Raw genomic sequence first — 16,455 nt, 5'->3', positions numbered from 1 at the left:
GAGTAATGCTGTCAGATTTTTTCTTCTTCTTTTTCATCATTGTTTTATTTTCTTAGCCAGATCACTTGGCAACAACGAGAAATGTAAGTTTCAAGGAAAGTATGGAGATTTAGGAGATTATTCACTTTTCCCAGAGAGAGACAATGGTATGAACTCAAGTAGTAGCACTGAAGCTGGAGAAAAGCTATATTTAAGTGAGTTTTAAGATGTACATATATACCATGAACTCAATATATATTATTTTCTCTTTGTTACAAATATAAACCTTATTTTCAAGGTTTCAGTGTTAAATATTTCTCAGACATTAATTATGTATATCAAAATTAGTGAAAAGTTAAAATAACTATAAGCTAAGACTTACTAAAAGGAACATGTATCATTATCAAATATGAATGAATTCATTATAACCTTGATAAAGTATTCAATCACCTTTTACAAAGACAAATGACAGTGTTGAATACTGTTATGGACTGAATTGTGTACCTTCTCCCACCACTCCCCATAATTCATATGTTGAAGCCCTAATCCCCAATGTGACTGTATTTGGAGAAAGGGCCTTTACAGAAATAATTAAGGTTAAATGAAGTCATAAGGGTAGGACCCTAATCCAAAATGACTGGTGTTCTTATAAGACGAGGAACAGATCCAGGGAGATATGCATACTGAGAAAAGGCCATGTGAGGACACAGCAAGAAAGCAGCCATCTGCAAGCCAAGATGGGAGGTCTCAGGAGAAACCAAACTTGCCCACACCTTTATCTTGGACTTCTAGCCTTCAAAACTGTGAGAAAACAAATTTCTATGGTATAAACCACCCAGTCTGTGGCATTTTGTTATAACAGCCCCAGCAAACTAATACCAATACCAAACAGGATTTTTCAAAATCTAAAGTAATAGAATATTTATATACTTCTGTAAGTATTTACATTATGTTCCATATGTGGAATTAAGGCCATTGCAAATAGACAAAATTGTATATAAATGCATAAATAAGAACTGCTGAAATTGAAAAATATAGTTACTCTACTGCTAAAATGACAATGCACTTTAAAGAGAAATAATACAAATGTGAAAGTAATAGAATACTATTGCATAGAAAACAACAAATTCTACTGGAATGCATTGGTAAGATTTGTTTTGACAAGTTGGAATGGCAAAGAAATACTTCTGACATAGTGCTGTGTAATTATAAACATGCTACTTTAAACATTATAGATGAAACTATAGCCTAAAACTAAAGGATTATAATTTGATTTCACAAAATATAAAATCAGAAAATACAGTACAATATAATTAAATGAAGGAGCAACCAAACTACCCAGGAAATATATATTCTGTTGTTTCAGATGGTACTATGGTGTTTCAAAGCACCATTAGAAAAATATAAAGGAAAATGCACAAGTATAATAAGATGCCTAAACATGACCTAAAATTATCTTAATAGTTATACTGTACACAATGACTATTTATGAAGCCACCTCTCTGATATCTAACAAGACATGAAATAAGCAGGTATTTAGGTCTGCGTGATTCAGCTTTCAAGTCTGGTTTCCCCAGTATTCGAATCTTTGCATTAGTCAGAATATCTACATATAAAACATTTAATTCTCCATTGTATCTTAAAAGCCTCTACCAGGATTTGCTAAAATGCATACCGAGAAAGTGCAAACCAGTGGACACATGATAAAGCTCCTAACCTTTAGGTCCACCAATAGGTTTTATTAGGTTTTTAATACACTAACAGCATACATCTACATAGCTGCATGCCGTTGAGATAATGGAATTTCATGCTACCCGTAATTTCATTTTACCTGTAGCAGTTTGTCCCATACATGCAGGATGACCTCTTGACCTTGTTTTCTTCAGTACCTTGTGGAACTGAATCAAGTGCCTTTGCATGCAGTGTTTCAGGATTAGAGAAATCACAGGTAGACTCAGGATGAGATCCTTGAAACTCACTGCATAATGACTTGCCTTGGGCACTTGAACAACTTTCAGAACAGCTCACTGTCTCATCTTTATTTGGTGTTCCTTTAGTGACAATTTTATGTTCAGAAACCTCACCAAGTTCCTCAACTGGGATTTTATTTTTCAATGTATTAGTCTTCATATTATTCATTTCTATGTTACTTAATTTGATTGCAGAAAATGATTGTGACATTTCCTATAAAATAAATCAGAAAAAGTCAGAAATAAATCAAATTTTTAAAAGAAACATAAATTTAAGCATAAAAATGTGAAACTACAAGATCCATGAAATACATAAATTTTAAAAACTTTGAGTCACATTTTAAAGTTAGTAAAAATACCACTATTTTCTATGTCTCTACTTTAATAACTTTAAAACAATTTGCAGTTATTAGAAAATAAATTTACAGTTGTATCAATCCTTTACAATAATGTCAAACATTCAGTGAAAAATAACCATAAAATTACAAATGAAACATAAGACATTTGCTTTCATCTGAATTGCAGAGCCCTTTTAATTCTTCTCACTAGCACAAAGAGTAAGCCTAGTATCGTCCCATTAAAAATGGCCTCTTAATTATTTACAATTTTTGTGGAGTACAAACATTGATCAGATAAACCCCAGTTCTCCTGGTAACCATTTCTAAGACGTAGTAATAACATACCAGACACACATGAATGTTTACTTCCATTTTATAACTAAGAACTCATGTGTGCTGGCTGCCATCTGGAAAAATCTCATTTTGATATTACTTAATATCCAACAGCTCAAATTTCTTAGGAAGATATTATTAGCATGATTTCTTTTAAACTAATTACTTAAGTGCTTTGATTTTTTTCCCCTTTTTTAAGAAGCACAGCATATAACTTTAAAATGCTATCCTGGGCCGAGCCCGTGGCGCACTTGGTAGAGTGCTGCGCTGGGAGCGCGGCGACGCTCCCACCGCGGGTTCGGATCCTGTATAGGAATGACCAGTGCACTCACTGGCTGAGTGCCGGTCACGAAAAAAAAAAAAAAAAAAACCGACAAAAAAAATAAATAAATAAAATGCTATCCTGACTGATGATCTTGCAAAACAAACCTAAGTCTTATCATGGTTCTAATACAGTAACAGATAACCTCTGGGAAAAGCAATCATTTGGCTAGCTCTTGTAGTTGACCCTCAGCTGGTAGTATTCATTTCACATCCCTCCAAAACATACATTCTTTGCTTCCAAACTGCTCCACTATACCCCAGTCTCATCCCCCTTCACTACAGGGCCAACTGCCACATGCCAGTGAGTGAAACTCCGGTGTGGGAATGGGGCAATCCTGACCCACCTCTGCACTTGGTGGTCTCCCACTGGGTCATCTCTCCCCAGTTTTTTCTTTTTTTCCCCCTGTTCAGGTAGCAATGGGGTAGGTCAGCAAATCTAGTGGCTAAGCAGATGTCCAATAAAATGCCACTCTCTTGTTCCTGTTGGCATTTCCAAACTCCACAAGTAAGAGCACTACTCTTCTCTTGATTTTAAAAAGGGAGGAAATAACTGCTCCCCACAAACATTGCACATCCCTAGACCTTAAAACTTTCTGGCCTCTCAGCTCTCTTTGTATCAGGCCTAGAAATGGGATGGTAAACACTTATCCTACCTTTCAATAAGCCCCACAGGGAAATGGCTCATTCTCAGTGCTGGGGGCTCCTTTCAAACATGGTATACTTATACTTAGCACTAAGTCCCCAGCTTTGGGTCTCAGCAGCAGTTTTGGGACAACAGAGAAAAATACCACTCAACATCCTGTCACATTTACTATAGAAAGGGAACACAATGAGGGAATTGTCTAAATAAATCAGAATACATTCTTACTATGAGACTATGCAGATGTTGAAATAATGACAGACCTATCTTTAACTTAACAAGAATATCTGTACTGTGATGCCTTTTAGCTTTTTAAAAAAATTTTTAAATTCCTTAAATATCTATATAAGTATTTACTTGTGAAAATCAAAATGAAAAGTTTTGGAAGAATACAAACCAAAATATTAGTAAGGCAATGGACTGAAGGATGAGGCAAATCAGGGTTTTCACTCTTTACTCCACAGGCTTCTGAGTAGTATATTTTTTGACATAGGCATGTACTATTTTGTCATTTCAAAAATGAAAAACAAAGAAAATGAAGTATATGAAATGAAATGTGTAGCATCATATTTCAATTCCTTCTACTTCCATAAAATATAAAGGATTTGTTTTATTTAAAAAGTTTTTAAATCCTCACAAGGAGTATGTTTTACATGTTAATTTACTCTGAAAGCGAAAGAAATGTTAAAGTCACAGATATCAATACTATGGATCTCAAATATATTTTAAGAGGCACAAAAGCTAGAATTCATAATGCTCTTTATGGAACTCCATAAAATATTGATATACAGTAGACCCATGGCATTCAAAAATTTAACATTCATGGTTTCAATTATTTATAAATGATCCCCAAAACCCATTACATGCAATAATTTGTAACTTTGCTGAGACATAAATTTGTACTGTACCAATTTCAAAGCTCATGAGCTAGACCAAGTCACCGAACTGGCAAGATGGAAGGTGCTCTGTACTTGGACGAAGTAGGGGAAAAACAGTGAACTCCATATTTCCTAAGCTTCCCACATTGCTTATTTCTTAGATGAGATGAAAATGTCAAGGATTGGGTGTGGAAGGCTAGAGATTCATGATAGAGAGGCCAGATCCCCTACAATGTAAAAATACACATCAGAGACCTTAGGAAAAGTGAAACAGAGCTGGTAGAAAGTACCCTTGGTGCTTGAACGTGGCTCTCTTACAGCAGCATTAATTCATTCATGAGGGTGCCCTCAGAACCTAGACACCTCCTATGAGGACTCATCTCCCAATATTGTTGTACTTGGAATTCAGTTTCAAGGTGAACTTTTGGAGTAAAATTTTGTTAATGGCTTAATATGACAATGATTTATTGTTTCTTATTATTGGAGAGGACAAAAACATTCAAACCATGGAACCATCCTTTTCATTGAAGTTAATCAATTCAAGCACCCTCATTTTCACTCCCAAATTAGACAATTATAAAACTGGCAAGGAGTGTAGAAAAACACAGAAGAACTGATGAAGAATGTGGACTACTTCAGAGTTACAAAACTCTTATACACAGTCTAATATTTATGATAGAAAAATCCACTGTACCCAAAATGAAAAGACCTATGTTTGACGCCCTGGGCCTCAGTGTCTTCTGAGGTGTTGAATGATGGTACCTCAGTAGCACTCTACTTCAAGGGCACATTAAAATTGAGAGAGCTTATTTAAGATACTATTGATGCACAGACCAAATGAATCAGAATCTCAGGCAATCTCTTGCCACTAGATTACACAGGTGGGCCAAGCCTCCTGTTTTCTCTCACATTTAGCTTTCTCTTTCACCTGCTCTGCTTTGCAGCCATCTCTGCAGGACTAGCTGCTCGCCAGTGTTAATGCTGAAACCAGGCAGGGATATAGGGTGGGGTCTGGAAAGGCCCTGCTTGGGTCTTCAGTCTAAATCATGTTCTCTGGCACAGTTTAACCAAACAGCTCTGCATAAAGACTTATGAAACCTGAAGCCTTGTTTTTCCTGTGCTAGGAGTGGTAAATCTTCAGAAGCCCTAAGAGAAGCAAGGGCAATTGACCAAATAGAGCTCAGGCATTCCTGGGACTTGGCTGTAGTACTCCCTTGATATCATGAAACCCTCACAAATACTCTGAATATCTTGGATCTGTTTGCCATTTCTTTCTACAATCTTACAGTTTTTCTTGTGATTATCAAAGTTTATGGGTTGGGATAAACAGAGTAAAACATGTATACTACAGATTTCCTTTTGAAACAAATAATTTCTCTTCTTGAAAAAAAGGGAAAATCAATAGATATGTTCAGGGTTTACAGAGTAGAGCACATAAAAGCCGAAAGTTTATATAAAACAAGTTTTATTTTAATAAGTTTTTATGGCCAATATATGTGAGCAAAAAAACATTTTGTTTTCATTTATTGAACTCGACTCTGTAAGTAAATAAAGGAGTTGAGTCTATAGTGACTTGACCCACTTCTCTAGCTGGAAGAGAGGCTCCAGTGAGAAGCTGATTCCTCTCTCTGGGAGAGGAGGGAAGCATGAGGGGAGTACATAAAAGGACTGACCTCTGGGATAGCTGCTGGCATTTCACTCATTCCAGTGCAAGCTCTTCTAAGACCAATCCTATTTCTTTAGCTTTCCCTGAGACTAAAAAGACAGGGACCCAGAGAGTTCAGCCACTGGTCTTACAAGGATCATGAGAACTGTCATCTTAAGCCACCTCTCTCCAGAAAGGAAGAATGTCTGAACTTTCTACCCTGGGGCCATTTCTTTCTCTCTCTTTTTAAATGCATACAATAAATAGGCCTCATTTTCTTCTTTAAGTACCGAGTATTAAAGAACACATAATTCCAGCAAACCATATAGCGAACTACAAAAACTGAAAGAAGAAAGAGCAGGTCTATAAATGCTGTAAGTTAGCCCAGAAGTGATCCTGCAACAGACTATTAAAAACTACCCCATCATTTGTTTTTTTCTTCATACTTAGCAAGAAAAAGGTGATTACATGCAGTCTGTGAATGACCAATGGCATAGAAGAAGCCAGGTGTTCAGAAGGAAGGTGCCGAAGTATGACCAGTAAAGTGGTCTCCACTTTTTTTTTCCAGTCTGACAACTTCTATATTTAATGACTTTGTTTCCTACAATGCAAATACTGTATTAAAGATTAGTTTCAAAAAAATAAAGATTAATTTCAGTAAGCCAAAAAAAAAGGGCTAGTTTTTATCTTTACAACCTCAATAATGAAAAGCAGTTTTTCTTTCTCTTTGTTGTATACAGCATATAATTAATTCCTATATAGGATACTGGACAAAGAAAAGAAACAATCGAATAATGAATTTTTAAAAAATCACCTTGGATGAAATGACAGGCTCTTTCTGATCAGTGTTTTTGCACTTTTTTTCTGTATCTTGTTCTGCTGATATAGTTTCTGAACTTCCTGATAAAATTAATCGCTTTCTTCCTTGCTGTGTTATGTTTGCATGGGTTTTATGTTTGCAGATTCCTTCTGTTCCACTGCCCCGGATTACATTATTATCTTAAACACACAGAAACGCACACACATAAAGAAAAAGAAGAAAATTATCGTCTATATCTTCAAATGTCAATAATCCATACCAAACAAAGAAAAGGAAAAAAGGGCAAGTAAAATTAAAGTTCCATTTATAGTAATGTCAACTTGAAAAACACTTATTTGCAAATCTCAAAAACTACTAAGCAGCACAATGGCCAAGAGCTCCAGCCTTGGAGTATGCCAGGCCAACATGCCAATGTGGGCTCCATCCCTTAAGTGTTTCACCTCACCTCTGTGAACTTTGGAAAATGGGAATTATAATAACTCATGGAGTTATTAGGAGAAGTAATGAGGTAAGATATGTAAACTATCTAGCAGAATACCTGATACAGAAGATAAATAAGAAGATGATAGAAAATACAAAGGTTCAAAAACTATTAGAATTAATTAGATGATTTACCAAGGTTGCTAGAAACAAAGTGAATAGAATAACTAGCGCTTTTTGTACTACAGTCCAATTAAAACAATGTCAACTCAATATTTATAATGTGCATCAAGATGTTGTAATGCAAATATTCACAGTACAAAATTAAGCGCAAATCAGATGGTGTGGGACTACTTCAATCTTCATCAGCATGTACCACTTCTTATGACTCCAAGTTGGAAGGCTAGAAGATGGGGGAAGAAGATTTCTACAGAGTAGTATGATACCCATGAAGATATAATCTATGAAGAGTGTTTGCTGTAAGATTTATGACTAGTCCTGAGGCCTGGAAGGCTGAGGGAACAAAGATAACTCCAGATCAAGAGAGAGGAGGCTCTGAAAGCCTTTGTCTAAATATATTCATTTCCCAATCACTAAGGGACATGGAAAATACTTTAGCCCAAACCTGAAAAACTCATGATAACATCCAAGGGCTAGTACCTGGAGCATAGAAAATAAAATAAACTAGAACTATATTGTCTAGAAAACAGAAGGGATGGTCTGATCACTACAAAAATTCACATACATATAAGGATTATACCAAGAGTTAAAACGAGAAAAGATCCAGAAGAGAATGGAAGAGCATATAAAAAAAAAATGAACAAACGAAAACAAGACATATAGGAAGTAAATGTAGGTGGCTGTGCAGTAATATGGGCTTTGAAGTCAGACAGAGCTACATCCCAATTACAGTTCTGGCATTTATTACATGATCTTAGGTAAGTCATTTAATGTCAGTTAACACTATCTGGCCTGTTCCTAATAATTAAAATAGAGGTTCCAAAATATTAAGTTGGTTTCAAATAACGTAAGTGAATATCAATTACCACAGTATAGTTTTTTTTTTTTTTTTTTGACCGGTAAGGGGATCGCAACCCTTGACTTGGTGTTGCCTGCACCACGCTCAGCCAGTGAGTGCACCGGCCATCCCTATATAGGATCCGAACCCGCGGCCTCCACGCTACCAGTGCTGCACTCTCCCGAGTGAGCCACGGGACCGGCCCCCACAGTACAGTTCTAAAGCTGCAAAAGACATAGGAAAGTTACTCATATCTAAATGAGCCTAAAATGCATCCTGGAAATTGATTTTTAAAAATCTCTAGCATTGGTTTATTGACCTCAGTCATTTATTACTTAAAACAAACAAAACAATTTTTAAAAATACTACACAGAAGAAAATGTCTAATTATCTTAACTTTTAATTAGCAGGATTCAAGTACTAAACTGTCCTATACTTGTAAATGTTTCTGTCTTTGAAGGAATTAAGAAACCTAACCTTGCTCTTATAAGTACTTCCAAAGTCTAAGTTTATAAGATGAAGATATGCCTGAATCCAAAGACTTTTCTGTCTTATTTTCAAGTTTTAGCATTTTCAGTACATTGTGTACTATGTAATATTCCTGTCCAGACCAATGTCAAATAATTCTCATTTGCATTTTCAAGGAACAGTGCCTAAAAATGTGCTTCATATTTTATGTGGAACATTTACTGAGTGAAAGTTAATAGTTGGTTATAATTTGAAGCAAAATATATTTTGGACTATCACAAGCAATCTAACTGTGGTAGCACAGAAGCAATTACAGTACAAAACAACTCTGAAAAAAAAAAACTTATTTGTGGTAAGGCAGTTCACATTAGTCCAACTTTTGGTCAAGTAAATTTATTCTTTCTATTATCAGAGAAATTGTTCTACTGAGGGAAAGTGCTTGCCACTAAGCATTACCATCCCCCATTTCCGTCTGTATTGAGGATTACCATACTTAATGAGAAATGTACTGAAATGACTGCACGGGTGGGGGATGGCATTGAAAACCACTGTACTAGAACAAAACCCTTACCAGGAAACTCTAAGGCTTAGATTTGAAAATACTCCAGATTAAACCACATCCCCCTCAACGCAAAATATATAACCTACTTTTCCCACGAGAAGACTAATCCTACCATAATTCAAACTAGCATTAAACAAGGTATATTCCGTAAATAACGTAATTGATCAAAAACTTTAGTAGACTTCTATGGCCCCTATATAGAATATGATAAGCAATAAGAATAGTAACATTCTAACTAGAATATGTATTCACTTGTGCTGTTAATTTATAAAAGATAACATTCAAGGTAAAATGGCAGAATAGCCTAACTGAACACTAATTATCCCAAATAAAACCATTATAAATTCAGGATAAAATATTAAAAAAATAACTATTTGAAGGCACTGGAGAGTGCCAAAAAGGCAGAGCTGAGGAAGGGTCTAATCTTGAAAAATTAATTACAACCTATGAGGTATGTGAATTTGTGGCTTTTTTCCTGAGGGCATTCTCCAATTCACAGGAGGCAGAACGCTGCACGCTTACTGGTCAAAATAGGCAAAAGACAGAGCTTGAGGCTAGGAGAACAGACAGAAAGTTAGGGATAAAATCCTTGAAGGAAGGGAGCCTTAGAAGGAGCAAGAACCAAAACCTACATATAAAATCAACCAAATCCTTGAGTGACTGCTAAGCTACACGTGCATGGGGGAAACCCCAGGAACCCAGAAAAAAAGCAGCAGGTGAAAACCGAAAGAACTAAGTAGAGACTAAGCTGCTGTCTGCAACAGAGGAAACCATACTAACTGCTGCCTATTAGGAAAAACAGTATTTCTTCAGAGGAATATAACAAAATCAAGAGTCTCTTCAATATATCATTCATAACATCCCATATCCAATAGAAAGTCACTGGACACGGAATACACAGGAAAATGTGACCCATGTTAAAAAGAAACAACAAGCAGTCAATAGAATCTAAGCCAGAGATGACTGAAAAGTTACATACAAACACAGACTTTAATGAAGCTTTTATAAACATAATCAAGAATTTAAAGAAAAAAATATATATAATGATTGAATAAATGGGGAATACCATTAAAGGAACAGAATCTATAAAAAAAAAAGAGGAATCCTAGAACTGTAAAGTACAATAACTGAAATAAAGAATTTGCTGTATAGACTTAACAGCATTCACATATCCTCAGAATCCATATATCAAAGCCCTAATCCCCAATGTGATGAGGGTATTTGGAGGTGGGGCCTTTGGGAGGTAATTAGGTCATAAGGGTGGAGCATTCTTGAATGAGATCAGTGGCCTTAAGAGCAGATGATGGAACCAGAGCTCGCTCTTTCTCTGCTATGTGAGACACAGAAAGAATGCTGCTGTCTACAAATCAGGAAAAGGCCCCTTACCAGAATACAACCATGCTGGCACCCTGATCTTGGACTTTTAGCCTCAAGAACTGTGAGAAAATAAATGTCTGTTATTTAAGCCACCTAGGCTATGGTATTCTGTTATAGCATCCTGAACTAAGACAAATTTTCAGAAAATATATGAAAGAGTAATACTTCCCATTTTAACAGACCAGCATAACCCTTATATCAAAACCTGACAAAGACACTACAAGAAAAGCATAGATCAACAACACCCAGAACACAGATGAAAAATCATTAACAGATAAAAAAAGAGAGAGAGAGAGAGATAATACATCATAGTCAAATGAGTTTATTCAGGAAGGCAAGGTTGATTTAATATTTAAAAATTAATAGACATAACTCATCATATGAACCAAATAAAGATGAAAAACCATATAATGATCTTATTAGATGTATAAAAAGCATTTAAGAACATTCAACAACTATCAAGATAAAAACTCAGAGAAAATCAGAAATAGAAGGGAACTTTTTCAGTCTGGAAAAGGGAATTTATGAAAAACCAACAAGTAATTTCAAACTTAATGGAGAAAGGCTACTTTTCCCTGAATATCAGAACTAAGGCAAGAATGTCCACTCTCACCAATCCTTTTCAACATTTTACTGGATTCCCTAGACAAGGCAATTAAAAGGGGGAAAAATAAATAAATAAATAAATAAATAAAAGGCATATGCATTGGAAAGAAAAAAGTAAAACTGTCTCTATTCAGACAATATTGTCTACACAGAAAATTCCAAAGTATTTACAAAAAAGCTACCAAAACTAATACGTGAGTTTAACAGTCATAAAATACATCAATATCCAGAAATGAATAGTATTTCTATATACTAGAAATGAGCAATCAGATATTGAAATTTTAAAAATACCACTTACAATTAGCATCAAAATATGAAATACTTCAAGTAAATTTAGCAAAAAATGTGTACAACTTGTAACTGAAAACTACAGCATCAATGAGAAAAATTGAAGACCTAAATAAATGCAAGAGTTGTACACTTTAAAAGGGTATGTAAAACATATATCAATAATTCAGACTTTGAAAAAATACACAGTAAGGTACCACTGCACACCATGGGAACAGCTAAAATCAAGAAAGACTGCAACACCACATGTTGGTGAAAATGTGGATATACCTCATATATTTCTAGGGCCTACATAAATGGTACAACCACTTTGGAAAAAGATTTGGAAGTATCTTAGAAAGTTAACAAACACCTACTCATTGATCCCTCATTCACAAGAAATGAAAGCATATGACTACAAATGCACTTGTGTAAGAATAGTCATTGCAGCTTTTTTCACAATAGGCAAAAACTGGAAACAACCCAAGTGACCATCAACAAGGGAATGAATAAAAAACCTGATATATTCCAACAACAGAATACTATTCAGCAACAAAAAGAAATAAACTACTGATATGTACAAAAACACAAATGAATCTCAGACATTCTGTGAGAAAAAGAAGCCAGAAAGAGCATTTACTGTAATAAGTAATAAATAAATAAGGACGGCAGGATATTGTTAATTGTTAGAGCTGTTTAATGGGTACACGGGAGTTCATTATATGTACTGTTCCTTTTAGTTTATTTTTGAAATTTTTCACAAATAAAATAAAAAAGAGAATGTTTAAACTTGGGAAGGTTTCTTATTTCCTTATTTAGTCAGTTTTTATAGTATTGTGTAGAAAAACCTTTAAAAAGCACTTTGATACCACAGTTCTATTTGTTCCACTTGTATCTAACACTACCTCTAGACCTATTACTAATACTTTTTAAACTACTATACAGCAGAACTGAAAAGATTTTAAAACTATTTACATGGTATTTGACCAACTTTTACAAATGCATATGTATGTTAGAGATGCCCATCATTTCCTTCCTAACCAGACCCTCTTAGTAAACATGGACCTAGGGGGACCTAACTCAAAGTGGGCCAAATAGATTCTCTTATCTGGAATTTGGAATTGAGAGACACAGTAGCTAAGTAACTGTTAGACAGCAAAGGCTGAAAGAGAGGAGAATTTGGGCCAAATTTTAGGCTAGCCAAACCCACATGCAAAATCACAGGTGGACAGAAACTACCAGCCTTTGCAGCAAAAAGAGAGAAACAAAGAAGAGAGGTCATGTGTCCAGAGAAAGGAAGAGAAGTACTGCCTAATCATCCATCTCCCAGGAGACCTGATTATATTTCTTATAATTGTATGTGTATAACCTCACAAGTTAATTAAACTAGCCTGAGTAAGTTACTATGACTTCCCCCCCGCAAAAAAATGCTGCCTAAATAAGACAATTAGTAAACATTTTAAAAATCTTAAAATAATGGGAACACTCAGCAGAAGACATAAATCACTGTGATATGTACCATGAGAGTGAGCTGCACCAGGACAGAGGTCCCATCTCCACTGAGTCCCCCAGCACATAACATTGTGCATCTGGTACTTTTTTATTTAATTGAGTTAATTTTAAATGTTCTTATTGTTCTGGTCTTTTATCCTTACACATGACAGGAACGAGTTTTTTGAAAATCTATATCAAGAACAAAAACCTACCTCCACTGATTACTGATGCTGAAAGGTTTTGATCACTTAAATTTTCTGCTAACATCCAAGCTGGAAGGATTCTTTTCCTCTGGGCAAGGTTTGCCTGCTGTGTACTAAAGTCTCTACCTTCACCTAGGAAAGACTAAAAAGGCATCTACATATTAATTACTAAAACTAATCACGCATCCTTAATGAACTTGTGAAGTTATTCACTTTGCAGAAAACCACCATTAAAATACCCATCTGCAATTGTGGACCGAGTCAAATTTCTTAAACAAAGAAATTCATTCTCTATTAGTTGAACTGTTGGACTAGTTTGATATCCTCTAGACCTTAACAGCAAAAGCACATCAATGCTAGCAATATTGTCATAATATGCCTACTTGTTGTCTTTTCTCCCCTCAAAATAATTTGAAGGACATGTTATAAATGGATGAAATCTCAAATTTCTCACCACACTATTTGTGGTAGTAGTCTGGATCTTGGTTATTTCTGTGCTTCTTTCCAGCTGTGAGGCACCAGTTGTCTCATCAGGTAAATTAATCACAGGGGATTTTGGTGTTTCATTCAATATATTATCTTCATCAAACATTTGACTGTTTCTATGAAATAAAACAGAAATTTGGTTTTTAATAATTTAAATTTAAAACACTTCTGCTGCCAACCATGTCACTGCAAACATGATTCTTCTGGGTATGTCTGACTGGTGTGTTCTGCTCCTTTTCTTAGACGTAGTAAAAACAATAAAAGCAGATTACAGTGTACTAGAATAAAATACATAGACTAGAATATGTTCTTCATCTTCTGCCTACTGTACTGCTAGTTAGGCTCTCAGATAAAAAAAAATAAATAAAGTCCTGAGTTCAAGTTTACACACAGCTACTACCAGAGATCTGGCCAGTAGAACCACTATGAAATCTCCCCAAACTTGTAGTATGATTAGAAGCTAAATGTTCTGGCATGGGAGCATTCATGGACACATGTGCAACACACTGACAGAAGCAACTACCTTATGCTCTCAGCAAAGTGCAGTAAGATCATCCAAAGTTGTTGGGTCATTATTAATTATGTATGCATAGAAATGATCCAACAAATTTATTCTTTTAATTTAAAAATGTGCACAAAATACTACTTAGAAATAAAAAGGAACAAATTGCTGGTATGTGCAACGAAGATCAATCTCTCAGGCATTCTGCTACGTGAAAGAAGCCAGACACAAAAGTTACATTGCACAATTCCATCTATATGACATCCTAAAAACGTAAAGCTACAGGGACATAAATTAGATCAGTGGTTACCAAGGATTGCAGGTGGAATGAAGGAACTGACAACAAAGATGCATGAGGGAACTTTTGGGGGAAATGGAAATGTTCCATGTCTCGTTGTGGTGGCTTGTGGTGGCACTTAACACGACTATACACATTTGTCAAAGTACACTAAATTGTACATTTAAAACAGGTGAATTCTACTGTTTGTAAATTGTTCCTCATTAAACATGTATTTTAAAAAACTACAGATCTAAGATATTTTTTTCTAGTTCATTTCTTTTTCTTTTTTAAAAATTTTTATTGAATCAAAATTGATTATATATATTTTGGGGGTTCAACACTGAGATATGTTGATCAAATCAATATTACTAGCATATATATTGTCACAAATCGTAATTATTCTTTATGCCCCTTGTCCAATCTCTCCCCATCCCCCCTCCTTCTCCCTCCCCCCCTCTAATTACCCTAGATTTCTTCTCTCCTTCTGAAAGAATAATGGTTACTCTGTTGATTTGTTGCCTAGACGATATGTCCAATGCTGAAAGGTGTGATCAGGTGATGGAGTTTGGATGCGTTGTCCCCTCCAAAACTCATGTGGAAATTTGATCCAATGTGGCAGTGTTGGAAACTGATTGAGTCATGGGGGCGGACCCCTCATGAATGGATTACTGCTCTCCCTGGGGGAGGGGAGACTAATAGTGAGTTCTCGCTCTATGAGTTCCCACAAGAGCTCGTTGCTTAAAACCTGGCACCTTCTCGCTCTCTTGCTTCCTCTCTCTTGCTTCCTTTTGCCATGGTTTCTGCTTGTACCTGCTGCTGCCTGCCACTTTCCACCATGAGTAGAAGCAGCCTGAGGCCTGTGCCAGATGCAGCTGTCCCAGAATCGTAAGCCAAATAAACCTCTCTTCTTTATAAATTGCCCAGTCTCGGGTAATCCTGTTATAGCAACACAAAACGGACTAAAACATCAGGTCCCCCAATATTGTCATGGAGAAGATGCTTCTTCTGTCACTCTGAAATGGGCTTTGTGGAGAGAGACCTCCTCTTCTTTTCTTTATCTCTACTGGTGACTCTCCTTGTGTAAATGCACTCCAGTGGCTGGCGGACCATCTGCATGGAGGTTGTGGTGTGTGCTTTCGCAGCAGCCATGGTTATTGTGGTGGCTGTGGTGGTCCACCCACATGGAGGTGATGTTTTTGGCATGCTTCTTGGTGCTGATTGTGTGCCTGATTGTGGGGAGTGTCTGGTTCCCGGCTCCATACCTGGGGTCCCCAGGTGGGCCCCAAGGTGCTGGTGATGTGAGTGGTAGTAGGCTGGGGACCATTCCCCGGCTCCATACCTCATGTCCCCTGGCAAGCCCCAAGGCACTGGTGGTGTGCCTGGGCTGGAACTAATTTTTTGTCCTTTGCTTACTTCTAAAACAGAGGAACTTCCTGTGGGAACCAGTACTTGAGCTCTGTGGTTGAGCTAAATTGCTGCCTTGCTGCTGTTTTCCTAGGGAAGGCTTTTTGTGCAGCTCAGTGTTTAATGGTTGACCTTACAGGTACTTCCAGCTCTCCAGAGACCTGGTGTACCTGGATTGTGTAGAAACTCTGATCTGGGCCTGAGTTTGTAAGCAAACTGCACCCCATGCAACTCTGCATTCCCGACCAGTCTCCTCTGAGTGGTCCTGCGCTGATTGGGGGGCGGACTGGCTGTCCTTACTGTGTTCAAGTGTTCTCCTGGTGGGCCTGTCTCCCCCATTGTCCATGCTCCAAACACTTCCCATGGGGCACACCCTGTGCTAGTCCCTTACAATGACTCACCGGCCTCTAAATGGCTCCCCTTTTTCAGTTATTCTGGCTC

The 16,455-nt window shown here is 36.5% G+C and overlaps 1 protein-coding gene across 2 annotated transcripts in view; it reads right to left on the bottom strand.

Moving 5' to 3' along the window:
* APLF (aprataxin and PNKP like factor) overlaps window positions 1–16,455 on the bottom strand; it is a 69,447-nt gene that overhangs the window by 33,631 nt on the left and 19,361 nt on the right. The window contains exons 4-7 of one of the 2 annotated variants that reach the window (XM_063078856.1): window positions 13,797–13,944; window positions 13,352–13,484; window positions 6,922–7,106; window positions 1,811–2,163 (exon numbers count right to left, since the gene is read on the bottom strand). In XM_063078856.1, coding sequence (XP_062934926.1) covers window positions 1,811–2,163; window positions 6,922–7,106; window positions 13,352–13,484; window positions 13,797–13,944 — 819 coding nt within the window. The remainder of the gene's footprint in view (window positions 1–1,810; window positions 2,164–6,921; window positions 7,107–13,351; window positions 13,485–13,796; window positions 13,945–16,455) is intronic. The other variant, XM_063078857.1, reaches the window with a different exon arrangement.

The sequence above is a fragment of the Cynocephalus volans genome, chromosome 14, assembly GCF_027409185.1.
Source record: "Cynocephalus volans isolate mCynVol1 chromosome 14, mCynVol1.pri, whole genome shotgun sequence".
Classification (NCBI taxonomy): domain Eukaryota; kingdom Metazoa; phylum Chordata; class Mammalia; order Dermoptera; family Cynocephalidae; genus Cynocephalus; species Cynocephalus volans.
This window is presented reverse-complemented; position numbering and strand designations above follow the sequence as displayed.